Here is a 19,229-nt window from a genome sequence, read left to right as displayed (position 1 = left end):
CCTCAGTCCACAGAGAGAGAGAGAGCATGCGGAGGGCTGAGGCGGTGCAGAGGGGCGAGGAGGAGGAGGAGGAGGAGGAGGAGGAGGTGGTGTGGAATTCAGACGGAGCCTCTGGAGAGCTGAGCGGCGAGAGTCTGTCAGCGAGGTCTGGACATCGCCGCTCGGGGATGACTCATGCCGATGCTTTGCTCTGATTGGGCGTGCAGGTGCCAGGAGTGTGTTCAACCCTCCCCCCTACCCCCACCCCCCATCTCTTCCCACTCCGCAAAAAAGTTAAAACAATCACAAGAAATGAAAAAAAAAATCTGTCGTCTCCCCATTGCAGGTCAGCTGGGAAAAATATAATATAATAGCTGTATACGCAGGGGGCGGGGGATTCTGGTCCTGGAGGGCAGGTGTGAGTGCAGGTTTTTATTTCCACCAATTACCCTGGATGAATGAGCTGATTGGGTTGTTTACGCCAGCGCTGGTTCACTCGTTGATTAGCTCACAGTAAAAAAAAAAAAAGCCTTTCGTATGGGGACGTATGGGGAGAGTCTTCGGCTCTCATTCCTGCACTTATCATAAAAATTTGAGCCGAAATGTCAGGTGGCGTAATTGTGGGATGCTAATTGAGCACTTAAGGCCAGAGGTTGGCGTGAAAACTCAGAAACGGACGCGCGGTCCTCGTCTGGCCCGCCTGCGGCCCATACCGAAACGGAGCCGCGGTGCACTAATGCGCTAACGCGCTAACGCAACCAGCGTGAGAGATGGGGAAGCTTGAAGGGCCGAAACAGCCCGTGAATCTGCCTTCCAGGCTGAATTTGGAAGGCTGTTCCACCATCGGGACGGGAGGAGGCGTGGGCAGAGGGGGCCCCCGGCAGGGATCTACAGTGCCCCCACGGTGAGAAGCCCGGGCCTCGGTGAGAGAGATGGGGCAAGCCGGGTTGGCGAGAGACGGCTTAACGGGCGAGGGAGGCGCAGTGGTGAGGGAGGCGCGGTGGCGAGGGAGGCGCAGTGGCGAGGGAGGCGCGGTGGTGAGGGAGGCGCGGTGGTGAGGGAGGCGCAGTGGCGTGGGTGGCGAGGGAGGCGCGGTGGTGAGGGAGGCGCAGTGGCGTGGGTGGTGAGGGAGGCGCGGTGGCGAGGGAGGCGCAGTGGTGAGGGAGGCGCGGTGGCGAGGGAGGCGCGGTGGTGAGGGAGGCGCGGTGGTGAGGGAGGCGCAGTGGCGTGGGTGGTGAGGGAGGCGCGGTGGCGAGGGAGGCGCGGTGGCGAGGGAGACGCAGTGGTGAGGGAGGCGCGGTGGTGAGGGAGGCGCGGTGGTGAGGGAGGCGCAGTGGCGTGGGTGGCGAGGGAGGCGCGGTGGTGAGGGAGGCGCAGTGGCGTGGGTGGTGAGGGAGGCGCAGTGGTGAGGGAGGCGCAGTGGCGAGGGAGGCGCGGTGGCGAGGGCGATGCAGTGGTGAGGGAGGCGCAGTGGCGAGGGAGGCGCGGTGGCGGGGGAGGCGCGGTGGCGAGGGAGGCGCGGTGGCGAGGGAGGCGCGGTGGCGAAGGAGGCGCGGTGGCGAGGGAGGCGCGGTGGCGAGGGAGGCGCGGTGGCGAGGGAGGCGCGGTGGCGGGGGAGGTGCGGTGGCGCGGTGGCGAGGGAGGCGCGGTGGCGGGGGAGGCGCGGTGGCGGGGGAGGTGCGGTGGCGGTGTAATCCCTTGTCTGAAGATTAATGAGGCGTTTCCAGCTTTGGTGGTACGCCCGGGTCGGCGAATTCAATGCAGCCAATCAGCAGAGCCAGTGAAGCAAAGCACTTACACCTCAGCATTAGAATAACTCGGTCCGTTATCGCTCGATGCTCATTACGAGGAACACCGCAGCCACGGGCTGAGGGAAAATAACATGTTTTGACCTGTTAAAGATCCTTTGGGTCACACCCTGAGGCAAACTCCCACCCACCAAAAATTGGTTTGGGGGCAGGAATAATTTGGTTGTGAATCAATTCCAGTACCTCCTATTTAAACTATGCCATGGATTAGTGGACATCTGTGCCTTTCCCCCCCAAAGGTAGCCAATGACCTGCTTCAGGATTGATCGTTTTGCAAAACAAGCTTCTGCAGGTCATTTTGGATCAGAGACCACAGTCTTTCACTTTAAACACAAAGGCTACTCTGTTTTGTTTTTTTTTTGTTTTGTTTTTTTACAGGCTTGACCAATTTCAGCCTATTCTGGTGCTGAGCTCTTAAATTTACATCAGTTTCTGAGAGTTTTTATCCCCCCATTACTTCACTTACTTCACTTTAAGCTTTGTGCTGTGATTTATATGATCACAAAGACCACGAACTAGTACTACTTGCAGTCTTCTTAATCCGTATAAATGAGGACAATCTGAATAATATTACAGAAAAAGACATAAAATGATCTGCCTATTCCTCAAAGGCTGTGGAGGCCATTGCCATTTTAAAACATCTATTGATTCTCCCCCCCCCCCCCCCCCCCCCAACATGTTTTTCAGAGCATCGACTTGTTCTTCATGTCTCTCACAGCAGAATATTTCCTCTCCGTGCGACTTTCTCATTCTCTCTCACGGGGCTGAGAACCTTCAATGTTTTCATGCTGTATTGAATATAATATTTTGAAAAGAGAAAAACCAGTACTTGGTGATGACTAGCCTCTCATTCTCTAGTGGGGGTTTGAACTCAGAGTTACACACAAATAATGAAAGGTTTGGAGGCTGCCATTTGGATTGTGAACCTTTGTAGCTACTGTAAGTCTGAATGTCGGTGTTTGCAGTGACCTGTAGACCGTAGCATTATCCCACAGAAATGCTAATAAGCTGGTTTGTCTCGGGAGATTGCTCAATACTATGCAACAGAACTGAATTAGTCGATGCCCTGTCGCAGTGTTTGTGTTTATTTTCATCAGAGCAGACGAGAGTACAACACTTACTGTTCCATTTTCAATTTTTAAAATTTTTTAATATGGTACATATTATAGTGAATACATTTTATTTACTGCAGGACTTATAGGAGAATGTGTCCAACTGTTTATGAATGAGAATGCTGGCTTTTTCTTTTTTTATTTCTCATTTTGTTATGCTCTCTTGTATTAGTGTTTTTCCACAGCTACAGTATGGGGAACGCAGGATAAGACTTAGCAACTGAGTCTGTCAGGAATCAACTCAAGACCGTGGGCTGGATCGATGTACTGCGAGCAATGCTTTAGTTTGGCTGGATAAGGGCGACAGTGTTGTTTAATGGTTTAAAAACTGACCTTGTAACGTAAAGGTTGCAGGTTCAATTCCCAGGTAGGACACTGCTGTTGTAGCCTTGAGCAAGGTATATCCAGCTGTTTAAATGGATGCTACGTATGAACTGCAAAAGCTGTGAAAGTCGCTCTGGGTAATAGTGCCTGCTAAGGTCCGTAATGTAAATGTAATTTATGATTCCTGTCCGCTGCAAACAGCATGCTTTAGTTTTCAGTTTTAACATTTCTTTAAGGCCGCAGTGTTGACTGTGTAAATTGTGGTTTCACAGCACAAAACTGATTTGAGGAAACTAACTTGATATGTGTAATGAAAAGTATTGAAATGTGCTTTTTGAATAAGCTCTGCAATTGAGCAGGTGGATTGAGTTTTTTTATTTTTTTGTGTGGCAAAGCCATTAAACAGCAATATGCATTAGAAGTAATGTTAATTTGTGTTTTAATAATATACTGTAAGAATGGTGTTCTTAACAGCTCATCTCATTTTTTGATTGTTTGCCCATGTTTGTGCGTGCTTGTGTTTGTTTGTTTGTTTATGTGTGTGTGTGTGTGTGCGTATTGTGTACATATGAATGCATTCACAAGATGAGATATGATTGGCTTAGAAGAGTTCAGTCAGCTAAGTCATCACAGATTTGCGCGCGCTCTCTCTCTCTCTCTCTCTCTCTCTCTCTCTCTCTCTCTCTCTCTCTCCGCACACACAGACGTGCACATACATATACACACATGCTCCCTTGGAGCAGACAACTTTCTGTCAGCGCGCAGTAGGGAAGCTTTCCCTCCTGTCTCTCTCTTCTCTCTCTTCTCTCTCTCTCCTCTCTCTCCTCTCTCTCTCCCTCACTCTCGCTCCACAGCAGGGGGGGGGGAAGTAACGCCTGGGGTCTCGTGGAACCGCAGACCCAGGACCGGTCTGGCATTTCTCTTTTCTCTTTTTTTTTTTCCCCCTCTTTTTTTTTTCTTCTTTTCCGTCCATCGCCCAGCCGTTTCGCGCGGTAGAGCCGCTCGCTGTGGAGGAGGAGGAGGATGAGCACGGCACAGCCAGTGAGGAAGGGCATCTCCTGTCCCTCCCAGGACCCCAACTGCACCCGCGTCGTGGAGTCCCTCTCCGCCTGGAACGACTCCATCCTGGGCGCCTACCGGCTGGTGGACCTGCCCCCGATCACCACCTCCGTGAGTGTCCCGGGGGGTGGGTGCGTGTTTGGGGTGGGGGAGTGGGGGTCAGGATGGCTGACTCTCCTGCTGCATTCATAATGCCGTTCCTTTATCATGACACGCACACAGCCATGTACTGTACGTGCCTCTGTGTGTGTGTGTGTGTGTGTGTGTGTGTACCTCGTCCAGGTCCCTGAGTCTGAACGCAGGTCTCTGAGTCTGTGCAGTTATAATGGACAACTCTTTCCACCAGCAAGTTTGAGTCTCCTGCTTGTGATTAGTCAGAGGCGGTCTGGTCTGTCCTGTGGTCTGTACTGCACTGTGGATTCACCTCTGGCTTTTTTTTTTTTTTTTTTAGCGGCTGTGTCAGTCATCACCAGAGTCAATGATTCGTTTCATAATTTGCCCAAGTAAAAATCGTGAAATCGTAAAAAAAAAGACTCAAAATGGCGAAATTGTAGTTTTGGGCTCTTCCCAATCTGTTTGCCCCCGTGGCTCGAGAGAGAGATATAGACGTCTTAGTGACACAGGCCTTTTTGTGATTTCTCTTTCAAATTGAGAGTGTTATTTTTTTTTTTCCTGACACATAGAAGATGCCAGCCTTCTTGTAAGATCGTGCTGTTTACTATGAGATTAATTGTTATTTTGAAACGAGGCATCGTTATTGAGTGTTACTTCATTGTACTCATTATTAATTGTTACTGAGTCGGCCTGTAGTTAACATGACATAACATAATGATGAGAGCAGGCCATTCAGCCCAACAATGCTCACCATTTTCCTGACTAAATTGCAGCTAGTGCTCTGATTGCCTGCAGACTAGATAGTCTCTAACATTGTATCAAGCCTGGTCTTGAAAATCCCCAGAGTTTCTGCCTCTACTACGTGACCTGTCAGGCTGTTCCACACATTGACTACTCTCTGCGTGGAAAGAAAAATTCTTCCCGACGTCCGTACAGAATCTGCTAACAGAACTCGACCTGAAGAAGAATCTCTTCAAAGTAGATCACTCTGTTAATCCCCCTTTTTGGATATAAAAGCATCAATCAAATCACATCACATTAAAATGAACTAAAACCAGGCCTGTCTACAGTCATGCCCGGCAAAGAAAGGGCTGTGAACGTCCAAAATGTTCATCATGAACATCCGTTGTGAGCTTCAGCACAGATGCTGCTGAAAGGGGTTTTTACTCAGTTCTGTGCATTTACATGCAAAGTATGGACGGAGGGAAAAAAAAAACAGGTATTACTTTGTGATTGTTGAGTGACAGGTGGTAATTACTTTTTCGAGGTCTGCCACCTCACTTTTATATTTTTTATTTTGCGCTTGAGACGCCGGCGGCTCGCGATAAGGAAGAGTCGTCCTCCTGCGGGGGAGTTTTGGGGGGCGCTGGAACAGTTCCGCCATTCTGTAAATTGTCCTCTGATTGAGTTTGCCTCGCACCCGATCTCGCTGTCAGTCACACTGTCACTGTCACTGGCGGGGACAAAAGTACCAGAGAAATAACCTTACGAGTCTTCAGGGAACGCTGATAATGTGAGAGAGCAGTAGTATGCCGGTGACTTTTGCCAGCGAAAGGTCCTGGTTAAATTGGCATTAGGTCTGTGGTGTCAAAGAATGTGATTGACCCAGGACCTTCTCTGGTAAAATGTATTGGGACGGAGTGTGGCACAGTGGGTAAGGAACTGCGCTCGTAACCGAAAGGTCGCAGGTTCGAATCCCGGGTAAGGACACTGCCGTTGTACCCTTGAGCAAGGTACTTAACCTGCGTTGCTTCAGTATATATCCAGCTGTATAAATGGATACAATGTAAAGTGCTATGTAAAAAGTTGTGTAAGTCGCTCTGGATAAGAGCGTCTGCTAAATGCCTATAATGTAATGTAATGTAATGTATTGTGAAATGAGAGCAGGAATGTTTATTGATGAAAGGGTTTTGAGAAGCATGTTTTTAGTAGTGTTTCTTCTGGAACATATGTGTTTGTACTTTTTTTTTTAAAGCAAATATTTCATATATTTTCACATTTTATCTTCAAAAATGTTTCCTGCAAGGTAAAGGTGAATTTTCGAATGGCAGAACCTGACAAGCAAAGATTGACATGCTGGGTAATTACATAGCACCTGCCAGAGTAAAGATGGAAAATTTGCCCATTGTGTTTGCTGAATACAGAACAGTGTACTCCTGATTGCTTATTGTATTAATGGAGACATTCCAGCAATACCTGAAATCTTAAAGATTAGTTCTACTAACATTGAAATTATTTATTGTATTGAGCGATAAACTAATAAGAGCCAATCAGGGATTGAAAGAAAACAAACAAAAAGTTGAAAGACTTTGCAGCATGGGTTCAACAAGGTGTGGGAAACATCCCTGTGGGATTTTGGTCTATGTGGACTTAATAGCATCACACAGTTCCTGAAGATTTTTTTTGGCCACATGGTCAGCAACAATACTTAGGTATGCTGTGGTATTCAGATTATTCTCAATTGGTATTAAGGGGCCTAATGTGTGCAAGAAAACATACCGTTGACACAAGGCAGGATGGATCCATGGACGCATGTGGTTTATGTGATATTCTGACCCTACTATCTGCATGTCGCAGCAGAAATTGACAGCGTCAGACCTGGCCTGAACATTTTTCCAAATTCAGTCATCCAGTTTTGGTGATCCAGGTGCCCACTGTAGCCTCATCTTCCTGTTCTTAGCTGACAGGAGTGGAACCCGGCCTCATCTTCCACTGCGTGTAGCCCATCCGCTTCAAGTTTAGACGCGTTGTGCATTCAGAGATGCCCTTCTGCAAACCACTGCTTGTTATTTGAGCATTTGTGGCCTTTCTGTTAGCACGAATGAGTCTGCTCATTCTCCTCTGACCTCTTTTTTTTTTTTTACTCTGACCTTTTTTAGTTTATTGCTCCATTCTCTGTGAACCTTAGAGACTGCAGTGCGTGAAAATCCCAGGATGGTTGTCGACCCTGATGCTGGAACCACCATGTTTAGATCATACATCTTGCCCATTCTTATGTTTGAGTCGAACAGTGACTAAACCACTGCACCGTGTCTGCAATGCTTTATGTATTGAGTTTTAGCCTCGATTCTAGTTTGGAGGAGCAGACTATTTGCATTGACAAGCTCCATCATGAGTCTGATTAATCAGAATGTATTTTTCCTCTTACCTTGTCCTTGATGTATTTTCAGTTAACAGAAGCATGATGATGAGACTGTTTCAATTCCATTTAAGTAGTTCCCATTAATGTTAAGGGTACAGCTGCTTCCGCCTGGCTATTTGTGATTGGCTCTGCTCTGTTCTGCTGCGTGTTAATTTTCTTAGAAAAATAATCCAATGTTTACAAATAGGCGGCAGTATTTATAGTGTAGCAACAAAAAAAAAATCCATGCATACAAATAGCCCCAGTACATTGCAATAAATTATGGTTGAGTGAGTGTGCTTCAACTGCTGTACAGAAGATCAATGAAGTGTCATCAGAAACCCATTAATCAGAAATCCTAATTCAAGACCCCTCCCCCATGACCAAAAGTGCAGAAGAGATCATGCACCAAAGTTAGTCATTCATTTTTAATTCATAAAAAAAGATAAACGAAATGTTCGTCCACTGTGAGCTCAGATATGCAATTCATGAAACAGCCTTCGCCAAGATATAAAAAAAGAAGAAAAAATAATCCGCTGTAATTCCTTCATTTAAAACAGAGCCTATTTCAACCAGCGACCGACAACCCAACCGTCTTACGGGCAGCAGAGATTGTGTGAGCTCCGGGGGATTGCAGTGGCACTGCTGGGACAGCAGGGGGCGACCTCTGCTGTTGAAGGTGCGATGTGAGAGAGCTGATCGGCTGTTTCCCTGTAGAATCCAGTCACCTCCTGCTCTCTGCTTCCCATGTCCCCGCACTCTGCTTTTATTAACATAACCAGGTCAAAACCTAGTATATGGCTGGACCGGCCAACCAATGGTGTAACTTCATAACTTGGCCGACCAATGGTGTAACTTCATCACTCAGTCACAGACATTCGCGTTTGTAGGGCTGGCCCCGCTGTTGCGGTCCAGCCAAAAAGGAGGCAGGCAGGTCACTGGCCCCTCTCCACTTTAAATCTGTGGAGTACTGGATTACTTGTATGGTGTTATGTCTTCCTGCTCCATTGCAGACACCTTTCCTGGAGGCAGATATTTTGGCAAAGAAATTAGATTTCTTATACTTATACTTCTTGGTAAATGGTACAATGACAGCGCCCCTTCCTGGCATTCAAACCCAACCTTTGGTAGAAAAGTCCACCCACCTGACCACTGTGCTGCAATGCTGCATCTACAGACCTCTGTTCTTCAGTGCTACAGATCTACAGACCACTGTGCCATAGTGCATACAGATCTACAGACCACTGCGCCCATAGTGCTACAAATCTACAGACATGTGGGAGTGCTTGTCTCTCTGTGTATGTCACGCTGTGATGATGTCATGATGTTTTCTGTCTGTCATGCACTGTTTATTTGATTTTTGCATTGCTGTTGTGTTACATTGTGAGAAACGTGAAGACCGTATGAATTACGTGGAACTAGGTGGACCAACTCACACCTGAGCTGAGCATAGGACGTCTCTACATTCACATTTAGTTCAGGGGCCGCCCGGAGAGCAGGCATCGATTGAACAGCGTCTGTCGAACCTTCCGTTAAAACAGCTGTCATTAATTTTTTCAGCTCGTCAGTGGCTTTGGAAGTGGCTTGCTCCATTTAAAATCTCATATGGAGAAGCTTGCTTGTTGACATGGGCTCAATGGTGTCATAATGGTCACTGGAGTGCTTTGTTCGTATTCCATTGATGTATGACCTCACTGTCTCCGGTGTCCATGGCAACGCAGATCGGTTATTACCTGTGTAAAGACGTCGTTCAGGTAATCTTGCCTGAAAGGAAAGGCCACAGGGTATTTCTCGAGGTTGCGATAATTTGAATTGCGGCTAATTGCGTGGAATTATTTATTAAGAGCACATATTCTCTCCTCTCTGTTCTGACATTCTAACAAGGGTTTGAAAAAAATTGTAATGTGGTTTTTAAAAGCGAGAAATCTGCACAGCACAAATTTCACTCTAAAATGGAATTTGCTTTTTTAAGCTCTGTCCTGAGGCGACAGCGAATGGGTAAAATGCGTTTATATGGAATACTTTTGGTTCAGTTTTATCGCTGTGTGAGTAGGGAACTGTGGGTAACTGGGTGATTGCGTGAGCAAAGTTCTCTTGATTCAATCAATATTTAATTTGACTTGCTCGTAAAATTGAAGTTTTTTTTAATACAAACGTGAGCTTTTGAATTGGTGATCTCTTTATGTGCCACGCGACACACTCTTTCATATTAACCAAAACAGATGTGAGAGAGTTGCAGCTGTGCTAAAATAATTGCAGTCAATAATTAAATAATTGCAGCTTCAGATCCCTCAGCCAAAATCCTCTGCATCTTGTTGACAACATGATACAGAACATATAGTACACCTCTGATATGCCTCCTCTCTACAACGGGCATGCGTTGTGTTTCATAGCATACACTCGTAGAAGAACAGTTTGTCCTTCATGGAGATGGAACTGTAAAACAATTAAAAGATCCAAAATCAAAAAAAAGGAAAAACCCACAATCATGCATGTAAGCAGATACGTGTTTGTTTTGGATTCAAATACTTTTCTGTGCTCTGTTGATCTTGCCTGGTGTAACTGAGCCTGCCAATATGACCAGAAGACGGGTTTTGCACTTTTTGAGAGTATTTCATTGGTTCCAATGCACCAGACAAGATCAGTAAAGACACTCTTTGGCCAACCAAGTCACCCAGCAGGGTTCTTCAATGGCAGTTTAACACTCTGTGGGACCTTCTGAAGGGAAGGGTTAAGAGTCGGTTAAGTTTAGTATGGGTCTCCAGTGGGGCCTGTACTAAACTTCATCTACATGCACATACGTAGTTCTGCTGTTTGTTATTCTAGCCAGCAACATTCACCCTCTTCAAAGAATTCCACTTGAGGCTAAATGTACAGGAAAGATTTAATGCAAACACTGACCTTGTAGGTTATGCCTTTTGCGGTCGATCGCCCGTCCTGAAACCAAATCGAACAGGAGTTTTCGCTTGCCGAAGACGAGACTGAATGCAAAAGAAACAGGAAACAGGAAACAGGAAACAGGGGCTGGAGATGGCTGCAGCGCAGGTTTGGCAGAGCAATCACCATTGATGATACCCAGCATATGGTGATGTCTGTGAGTCCCAGACTTCAGGCAGTCATGATATGCTTATTTCAGATCATATAAATTTTTCCGACACAGACCACTCCTGCACAGACCACTCCCCATGTGGATGTAAATACCCTCAAATTAAAGCTGAGAGTTTGCGCAATACATACATAAATACATACATTCATTCACACACTACATAAATATATGCATAAATGCATACATTCATTCACACACAGTACATAAATATATGCATAAATGCATACATTCATTCACACACAGTACATAAATATATGCATAAATGCATACATTCATTCACACACAGTACATAAATATATGCATAAATGCATACATTCATTCACACACAGTACATAAATATATGCATAAATGCATACATTCATTCACACACAGTGCATAAATATATGCATAAATGCATACATTCATTCACACACAGTGCATAAATATATGCATAAATGCATACATTCATTCACACACAGTACATAAATATATGCATAAATGCATACATTCATTCACACACAGTGCATAAGTACATGCATATATACATACATGCAGCAGATACATACATATAGTTATGTAAATGCATACATAAACCATGTCGGAGGGAAGATGAAGCCCATCTGTGCGAACGGGGAGCAGTTCATCATAAGCAATTCTCTCAAGGCATGTCAGGTAATGGGTGCGTTTCCAAAAAAAAAAAAAAAAAAAACGACCAGGGCAGCCACCCAGAGGAATGTAAACAAGACGGAGCGGCGTGTAAAAATCCAGCGACAAACCCGGGTCATGTGCTCTGAGGAAGGGGGCGGAGCTTGGCTCGGCGCCAGGAAGCCCCCCTACGGACACACAGCCATCTGTTACCTGCGGCAACGGCATATGGAAACACCCCCCCCCCCCCCCTAAGCTGCCAGCGTACCTGCAACCCTCGTTTAAATCATGGCAGGACCAAATGACCCTGCATGTCAAACTTGTAATCCAGAGCCATATTGTAGCAGTCTGTCTTCATCTTAACAGCTGCCCAACTGCTGGCAGGAGCAGGACGGTCAGGGTTTAGGTTGTTTATTTATTTATGTATTCATTTTTTTCTGGGGGAAGGGGGGGGGGGGGGGCTGCCTCCCCATGTGCTAATTTGCTGTGTCCCAGAGTCCTTGTCCCCCCGCCGGGGGGGGAACGGAGGCACCCGAAACGATGCGCGAATTTTCTTCGGGAGCTGAAATAGAAATTAATGAGCAGTGTAGGATGGGCATGTTTGTGTTACCGTGAGCGGAGTGGTAATCACTGTGCACTCTTTGGATTGTCAAGGACAATGCTCTTTCTCGTTTTGGTTTTTCTCTCCAATTACAATTCATCGAGACTCGCAATCCTGAATCTTGCTCGTCTTTGGAAATTGAAACGCGCAAATATTGCACGCCCCAAGAACCAAAAACAAACCAGAATATTTTGCATGCTCCCTTGACCCCTATTTGCTCTGGATATTAACGTAAAAAAAATCTGTGCCGAGGTTTACTTTAATTTCACATCTTTTGCGCCCCCAATCATCTGAGACTGTGAGCGAAATGACTGTTCCATCGGCGAGTCCTTCTGCAGACACGGTAATCAGCTGGGCTCAGGCTGAGGTTGGCCCGGAGATGAACTAAGAGCATGAGTATGGGTTTCTGTTTTTTTTTTGGTTTGAGGGGAGCCTTTGATATCTCGGTCCGCACGCTCTGGATGCCACCGCTGCCCGCCCCCCCCCAGTCTGATAGTGACAGAGCCGGAATTTTCTGAGGGGAGGGGGGCAACGCCACGGCTCTAGTCCAACTAGGCTGACCAGTCCTCCTCCCTTTTCCCGGACATTTCCTCTTTTGGGCGACCGAGAATATCCATCCAGATGGGACTTCTTAATTCCTAAAAAAAAAAATATGTCCGGTTAAGGTTTTGCTCTTCCTATAGACCGTAGAGTAAGCAAAGAAAATAGCCTCGTATTATGTTTATGTACATTAGCTGTAAAGTTGTTGGGAAGGGACATTTTACAGATGGCCCCTTTTGAAGCCTGCTGCAAAAAAATATCAGCGTGATCTGCAATAAAATCATCCCACACCTAGGCGTCCGAGCCTGCCCACTGTGGCAATATAATCACAGTGGCCACAGCTTTCAATTTATGCTAAGGCCAAAGAGAGTATTTGTAGGCTCATTGGCAGTCTGTTACACTCGGGAGATTGGTGGTATAGGATCTTCGAGTGCTCACCCCCACCCCCACCCCCCCACCCCCCACCCCCCCGTGATGAGCTCGCTGTGCGTCCGCAAGCCCGCTTCCCCATCCCGCCATTTCCGCGCGATCCCTCAGAAGCAGCCCCGGGGCCGGCTACGGTCGCGCTGGCCGTTTCGTTACTGAAAGAAAGAATGCAACCGACGCACACCAGGGAGCCAGATGGATTTCGCCAGGACGCCTGCGTGCTGTTAGCCTTTTTAAATCCCCTGAATTCAGAAGGAGTTAGAGCGGCTCGCTCATTCAATACCATCAGGCCATCACCAGCCTGTTCAAAGGAGTTTCTTATTGGTTTAAAAATACCGCACACACACACACTCTCACAGGCAGACACACGCACGCATACACACACATAGACAGTCACAGACACATGCACGCACACACACCCCTACACAGACAGACAAATCACACCGCCTGACGGCCCGGGACCGAAGAGCGCAGCGAGGCCGAACGCGTGCCGTCGCGTTCGAACAGAGAATGCCCTCGTCCGCATTCGAAGGTCCTTTTCCTGGTGTTGCGAACCTGTTCTCTCTCTGAACAAACCTAATTGCATGGGCTCCTGTGCCTCCCGTGGCCTTTTCATTCAAAAGTTTTTTTTTTTTTGGGTGGATTTTTAAACTGGTTTACAGTTAAACTGTCACAGGTGCAATGTTGCCTCTGCCAGTAGCTGTATTGGTTTCTCCCACCGCTCTCTCACTTTCCTGTGTATGCTGTGTGAGCTCGAGATCCTGATCAGCTGTCCTTGAAAGTATACGCCTGAATAAAAGCCCCTCTGTTGTTGCTGTAGGATAGAGCAGGCTTTTGTATAAATAAATAAAAACTTGGTAACACTTTCAATGCACGGTTCTTGATAAGAGCTATACAAATCCTTTATGAGCGGCAGAGCAAGCACTTTATAAACATGAATAAATGCTTTTGTCAGAGTCCATGGTGACATTACTATGGCATAATACGGTAAGCGGCAGACACCACATGCCTACGGCTCTTATGAAAGACTGTCTGTAGAAACTGTTACCAAAAGCCAGTCCCATTGCGAATTATCATTGATCCAAACGTAGCTTAACAGAAAACCCAGGCAATGCCGACCTTGGTCTACAATGAATCCTGTGGCAGATAAGATATTAAGCATGGCTTTGGCGGCTCAACAAAAATAAAAAAAAGCCTAGATGCATCTTTTCCCCTCAAGATGACAGAATATTGTATTAATCATAATGATAATCATAGTTTCTCTCCTATGATTGAAATGCACTTTACAGCGACAGGGAAGCTATCCCCATGGGATATTAATGTGCAGTGGCTTTCTTCCGAATGCCCGCCTGTTATTTCTCACCATCACTTCAGGGTGGAGAGGGAAGGGTATAATTACACAGCCAGACAGAGACAGACAATTCATGACTTCATCTGTGTCTTTTAGTTAGCTCTCCTACTTGTTGTGAACCCAGAACTTTAATTTCAAATTGAAGAGGATGCCAACCTCCCACAGGACAGTGTCCCCATCGTTGAACCCAGGCTCTGGCTTTAATTTGGCTGCCAAAAGCAGCTAACAAAAAGCTAATGCAATGCCACTGTCATTTAAATGTGGGGTAACGAAACAGAAGGAGGCCAAATCCTGGTTTTATAGGAAAGCTTTTTAATTAGCAGAAACAGGCAACTGTTTGAAAAGCTAATCCGACTGATTACATGTGCTGTGCGTTCGCATGGGAAATGAGTTCCGTAACGAGTCTTGCTTTACAGTGCTTTAAAGCACTTCTTTTCTAAACTGGAGAATTTTTGCTGTGCTTTGCAACAGTTCCATTAATATACACTTGCGTTCTGTGTCTGCTCATTGTGGCGCGTTATTTTTCAGTGCGGTGATGTCACGTCAAACAAAATCATGTTAATGCAAACACTTTACAGTTAAAAACACTACTGGCATCAAAAAGCATCCCAGGAGCTGTGCTGGCACAAATGTTGGTATGCAGAACGATAGCAAATACAGGAAACAGGATACCTAAAACGTAGATAAATCCAGGGTTGTAATACACAGGCAATTCCCCATGTTCCCATGTATCAGTACGGACGCACGCACAGCTGCAGCATTTAAATCCAGAGCCTATTAGGCCGCTGAAAGACGTTGCGCTAAGAATTTCAGGTGACACATTTTAGAAGGCAACGGCGCATGAAATGGGGCTTTGCGGAAGCTCCAAGCGTCCATGTTTGCGTGCTAACGTAGGCTATGTGTTTCTGGGGATTCGGCTTCTTTTGGCTACTGATAGATATATAAGCACCATTCCAGCTGCTTACCCTACACGCACGGTGCTTCTGACGAGTGCCAGCTCTCTCCTGTAGCTCTGGGTGTCAACGGCGTCCGCTTGGCGGCGCGCTCTCCCCCCAAAGAGTGAAAGACCGGTTCTCTACTGTGTGTTCCCTCCATAACCGGGGAAGCAACGGCGGGCTGTTTGCCCAATTCAGAAAAGGCCGAGTTCCCACTGAGATTTTCCTGGTGATGGTCTCAAGGCTGTTCCGTTTCCATGGTTACCTTGCGTACTGGGGTGTAGCACAAAATTCTGGGCCCTATACATAAGCATCAAGTCTCTGTGGGCCCACTTCCTCTCTTGATCCATGTCTCTCACGCATCATTCCAGGCTTATTTCAAGGGCCCTGCCTCCCCCCCCATTCGGGCCCTGGGTAGTCAGTCCCACCCTTCCCCCCTCCGCTTGCGTACATGTGAGACCGACCATGCGACAGCGGCCTGGAAGGTAGCCCCTCCACTCAATTTGCTGTGGCTCTCAGTTCCTCCCGAGGCCTTGCGATGGACCTGGAGTCGTACGGCGCGTTGGATAAGGCTTCCGTTCCTCTCTCTCCTCGCATCGCACTGCTCTTCTCTAGCTGGAGCCCGCTTTAATTCGCCTCTTACGCTTCTGTTCCCCCCCCCCCCCCGTACCTGCAGGTCAGAACATGTTCAGGCCGTGAGACACTTTTGGAGTCTCCGCTCCTCTTTAGTCCAAAGTTTTTATAATTCAGGTGTTAATAATTACTAATGAGTATGGCATGAGATCTGGCAAAAAAAAAAAAAAAAAAACAGTAGAACAAAATTGAAAAATCAAAACAGTTATAATCTTTTTTTTTTTTTTTTTTGAACATTTTGTTTCCTGTTTTGTTTATCCCCGTCTTCTCCTGGAACAGAAATGGGTGGCATAGCACCGAGGCGATAAAATAAAGAACCTCTCATTTGGCTAGTTTGAAAGAAAACAGATGGAGGCTGCTTCAAGAAATTTCAGTCTGTTTACTGTCCTGTACTCTTTCAGACTTCACATTAAACCGACAGCAGCTCAGGCGCGAAGCTAATATTGCGCTAGCTATCGTTCTGCCTCATCACTAAACAACAGACGGACGGTCTCAGTCCCCCCCCCCTCCCCCCCAGTATTAATCCTGGAAAAGTTGGCTATAAACATAAAATTCTGAACGTTTCGAGAGAAAGCACTTTTGATTTCATGAGGCAGTTTATTGGGCTGTTATCTTCAGACGAAATGGTTGTCTTTCTGGGAATGTTTTTCCCCACACAGCTCTGTGAGTGACAGAAACTTGTTGAAGGAATCTGTTTTCTGACAACATCACTATTAACTGTCTGCGGGTAGCGGCCATATTGAATTCCTTTCTTTCGGCTTTAACGTCTGACTGTAAACAAGCTTTTGTTCAGTCTTTGAACATCATCCTTGGCACTACCCAATACAAAGACTTATGAATTATGTCTGTAATGACAAAGACCTTTTGAAATGACTGGCTCAGTATCGACTTATCCAAAGATCGACATTCTCTGAGAAAGAAATCTTCAGGTTGTCAAGGCTGGGCACCATTACTGCTGCTACAGTAGAACTCAGTACTTTTTAAACTCCATTCCAGTGTTTGGGTTCAAATTTGACGCAAAGGAATAAAAAATTTTAAAAAAAACATAAAAAGACTGGAGGCTGTTGACTGGCAGGCATGGGGAGTGAGGGTTTTTTTGGTGTATAACCAAGTCGGACTGTGACCTGTGGCTCTTGTGGGGGGGTGTAGGGATCTGCGGTTAAGTATGTCAAACACCCCCCAGCTCTTCCTCATGGCGGATCTCATTCCACTTCCAGTCTGAGCTCTAATGACGTTCAGCTGGGTAAATATGAATAGGAGAGGGGTTTAATTGCTTTCTCTGGTGGAGAGATGGGAGGCCGGGTATCAGTAACTAAAATAAGAAATCAAATCTGCACTTCAGAAAGTGGCAGAGGCCGAGAGAGAAAGAGGGCGCATTCCGATCACGTTTTTTTTTTGTAAATTTTTTTTTTTTTTACCTCCTTGCTTCCTTTCCTTGCATCCTTCCTAGCTCCTAATTCCACCCATCGGAGGACATAAGGAAAGGGAGCAGGGAAAGGATGCGAGAGGACAGAGGAATCAAGGAAACTTGTATTGGGAAAATGGAACGTTCTTGCTCTCTCAAACGTCAGTTGGAAGCCACGTGCAGATGTGGCTTTCGCAGACGAACCGATAAAGTTGCAGATAAAACTACATTAGAAAAGTTGCATTTGTTGAGGCCGTGCAGTCTGGGAAATGTAGGCAGACAGAAGGCAGCTGTGAGTGCGGAATGGATTTGGTCTTGCACACTCATTTCCCCCAGTGAACTAAATGAGGATTAAGATCTTAAGACTCTTGTTAATTGTACCAGGTATGTGTCTGCCTTCAGTACATTCTAACGAATGTGCACATGTGAGGGTTTAGAGAGGACAAGCTGAGGGGATTTGGAGATTGCTGACTCATATTTCACCTCCACACGCATTCAAAGTCCCCGATGACATCAAGGGTTTGCGAGTTCACAGAAAAACCACAGAATTTTGCCACCGATAAAGTCATCAAGGAATAAAAAGGGGGAAAATGGTAATGACGATTTAAACAATTCTTTGAATGAGGTATCAAACAATAGGAATAAGAGGTGAAATGGTGGAAAAGTTTTATAAATGAGAACATTTTAGCGTAAGAACAGGGCTGCTGCTCTAGGTCCTGAGGGTCACAGGGTTATTTTTATTTCCAGTAAAAAGACTCCGGTCGCTCTGAAGTACAAAACACAAATACAACAAAAAAAAAAACTTGTGGCTCAAGGTGTCAATGAAAGAGGCGGCCTGATTCTCTCTGTATTTCTGTTCTACCGCTGCCGTGGATGCACGTCTGTTGCCGTGGACGCTGTTTTTGTAACCTCACGCAGAGGCAGCGTTTTTCCTTCCCCGCCGTCGATCTCACGCGGTTGTCATGGTTCCCCGCAGGCGCCGACGGTGCAGGCGGCACCGCACCCGTACCCCACCGTGGACGTGCCGGACCACGCCCACTACACCATCGGAGCGGTCATCCTGGCCATCGGCATCACGGGCATGGTGGGGAACTTCCTGGTCATCTATGCCTTCAGCAGGTACTGTAACCAATGGTTACACTGGTTCAACACCGGCGGGCAGTGTAGCATTGGGGGTAAAGTTATGTAAATTAGAAGGAACTGGGCTTGTAACCGAAAGGTCATAGGTTCGCTTCCTGGGTTAGGACACTGCTGCTGTACCCTTGAGCAAGGTACTTGACCTGCATTGCTTCAGTATATATCCAGCTGTATAAATTGATGCAGTGTAAATGCTAAGTAAAAAGTTGCGTAGGTTGCTCTGATAAATCATGCCTGTAATGTAATGTAACATCTCACAGCACCTACTGCTCTCTCCGTGGAAGTCTGTCGGTCATGCTCAGGTTTGTTCCCCAACGGCTCAACCAGTAAAGGCGTTCAGCACAAGTGCAGGCTGGGAACTGTAGTTGTTGGTGTACAGCAGCGGTCAATTGGCCTACGCCTGAGAGGGCAAGGATTGGGTAATTGTGGGCAGAGTTCCTCAGTTGTGACCGCTGTGAGTGTTTTCGCGCTGTTCGAGCACCAGATGGCCAACTGGCTAAACGCAGTCATCTGTAGCTACCGCTTGGCCGACAGCCATCGCACCGCGGACCCTTTCATGTGTGAAACTGCTGAGGCTAAGTGAAGCTGAGCTCCCACCTTTACACTGCCAGTTAAAACGGAGGATTTTATGCTTTGCAATTAGAGTGGGTGGCAATAAAGTGAGGATAGGAGAAAAAAAAAAAGCTTTCATGTGTAATGACAGTGCTCATGTTAACAAAATAAACCTTTATTATTCCATAAAAAGTTCAGTGCACTTTTCTCAATAAAACATGAATATAGGCCTGCTGTAAATCTTGCCAGCGTTTTCTTCAGCCAATAAAATGCCTATGTGGCTTAACAGTCTGTTATCGCAAAAGCGCCTATTAACCCTAATTAGCAGCTTAATCTTACACTAATTTTAGCGCGCTAATTGAGCTGACTGTCATAATTGCTCGCATTTTATTCGAAAATCTG

The 19,229-nt window shown here is 46.4% G+C and overlaps 1 protein-coding gene across 1 annotated transcript in view; it reads left to right on the top strand.

Annotated features, from left to right (window-relative positions):
• The first annotated feature begins 3,893 nt into the window (after positions 1 to 3,893).
• opn4a (opsin 4a (melanopsin)) overlaps positions 3,894 to 19,229 on the top strand; it is a 35,247-nt gene continuing 19,911 nt past the window's right edge. The window contains exons 1-2 of the mRNA XM_035399730.1: positions 3,894 to 4,393; positions 18,115 to 18,257. Coding sequence (XP_035255621.1) covers positions 4,247 to 4,393; positions 18,115 to 18,257 — 290 coding nt within the window. The 5' untranslated portion in view covers positions 3,894 to 4,246. The remainder of the gene's footprint in view (positions 4,394 to 18,114; positions 18,258 to 19,229) is intronic.

This window comes from Anguilla anguilla, chromosome 18 (assembly GCF_013347855.1).
Source record: "Anguilla anguilla isolate fAngAng1 chromosome 18, fAngAng1.pri, whole genome shotgun sequence".
NCBI classification, from domain to species: Eukaryota; Metazoa; Chordata; class Actinopteri; order Anguilliformes; family Anguillidae; genus Anguilla; species Anguilla anguilla.
This window is presented reverse-complemented; position numbering and strand designations above follow the sequence as displayed.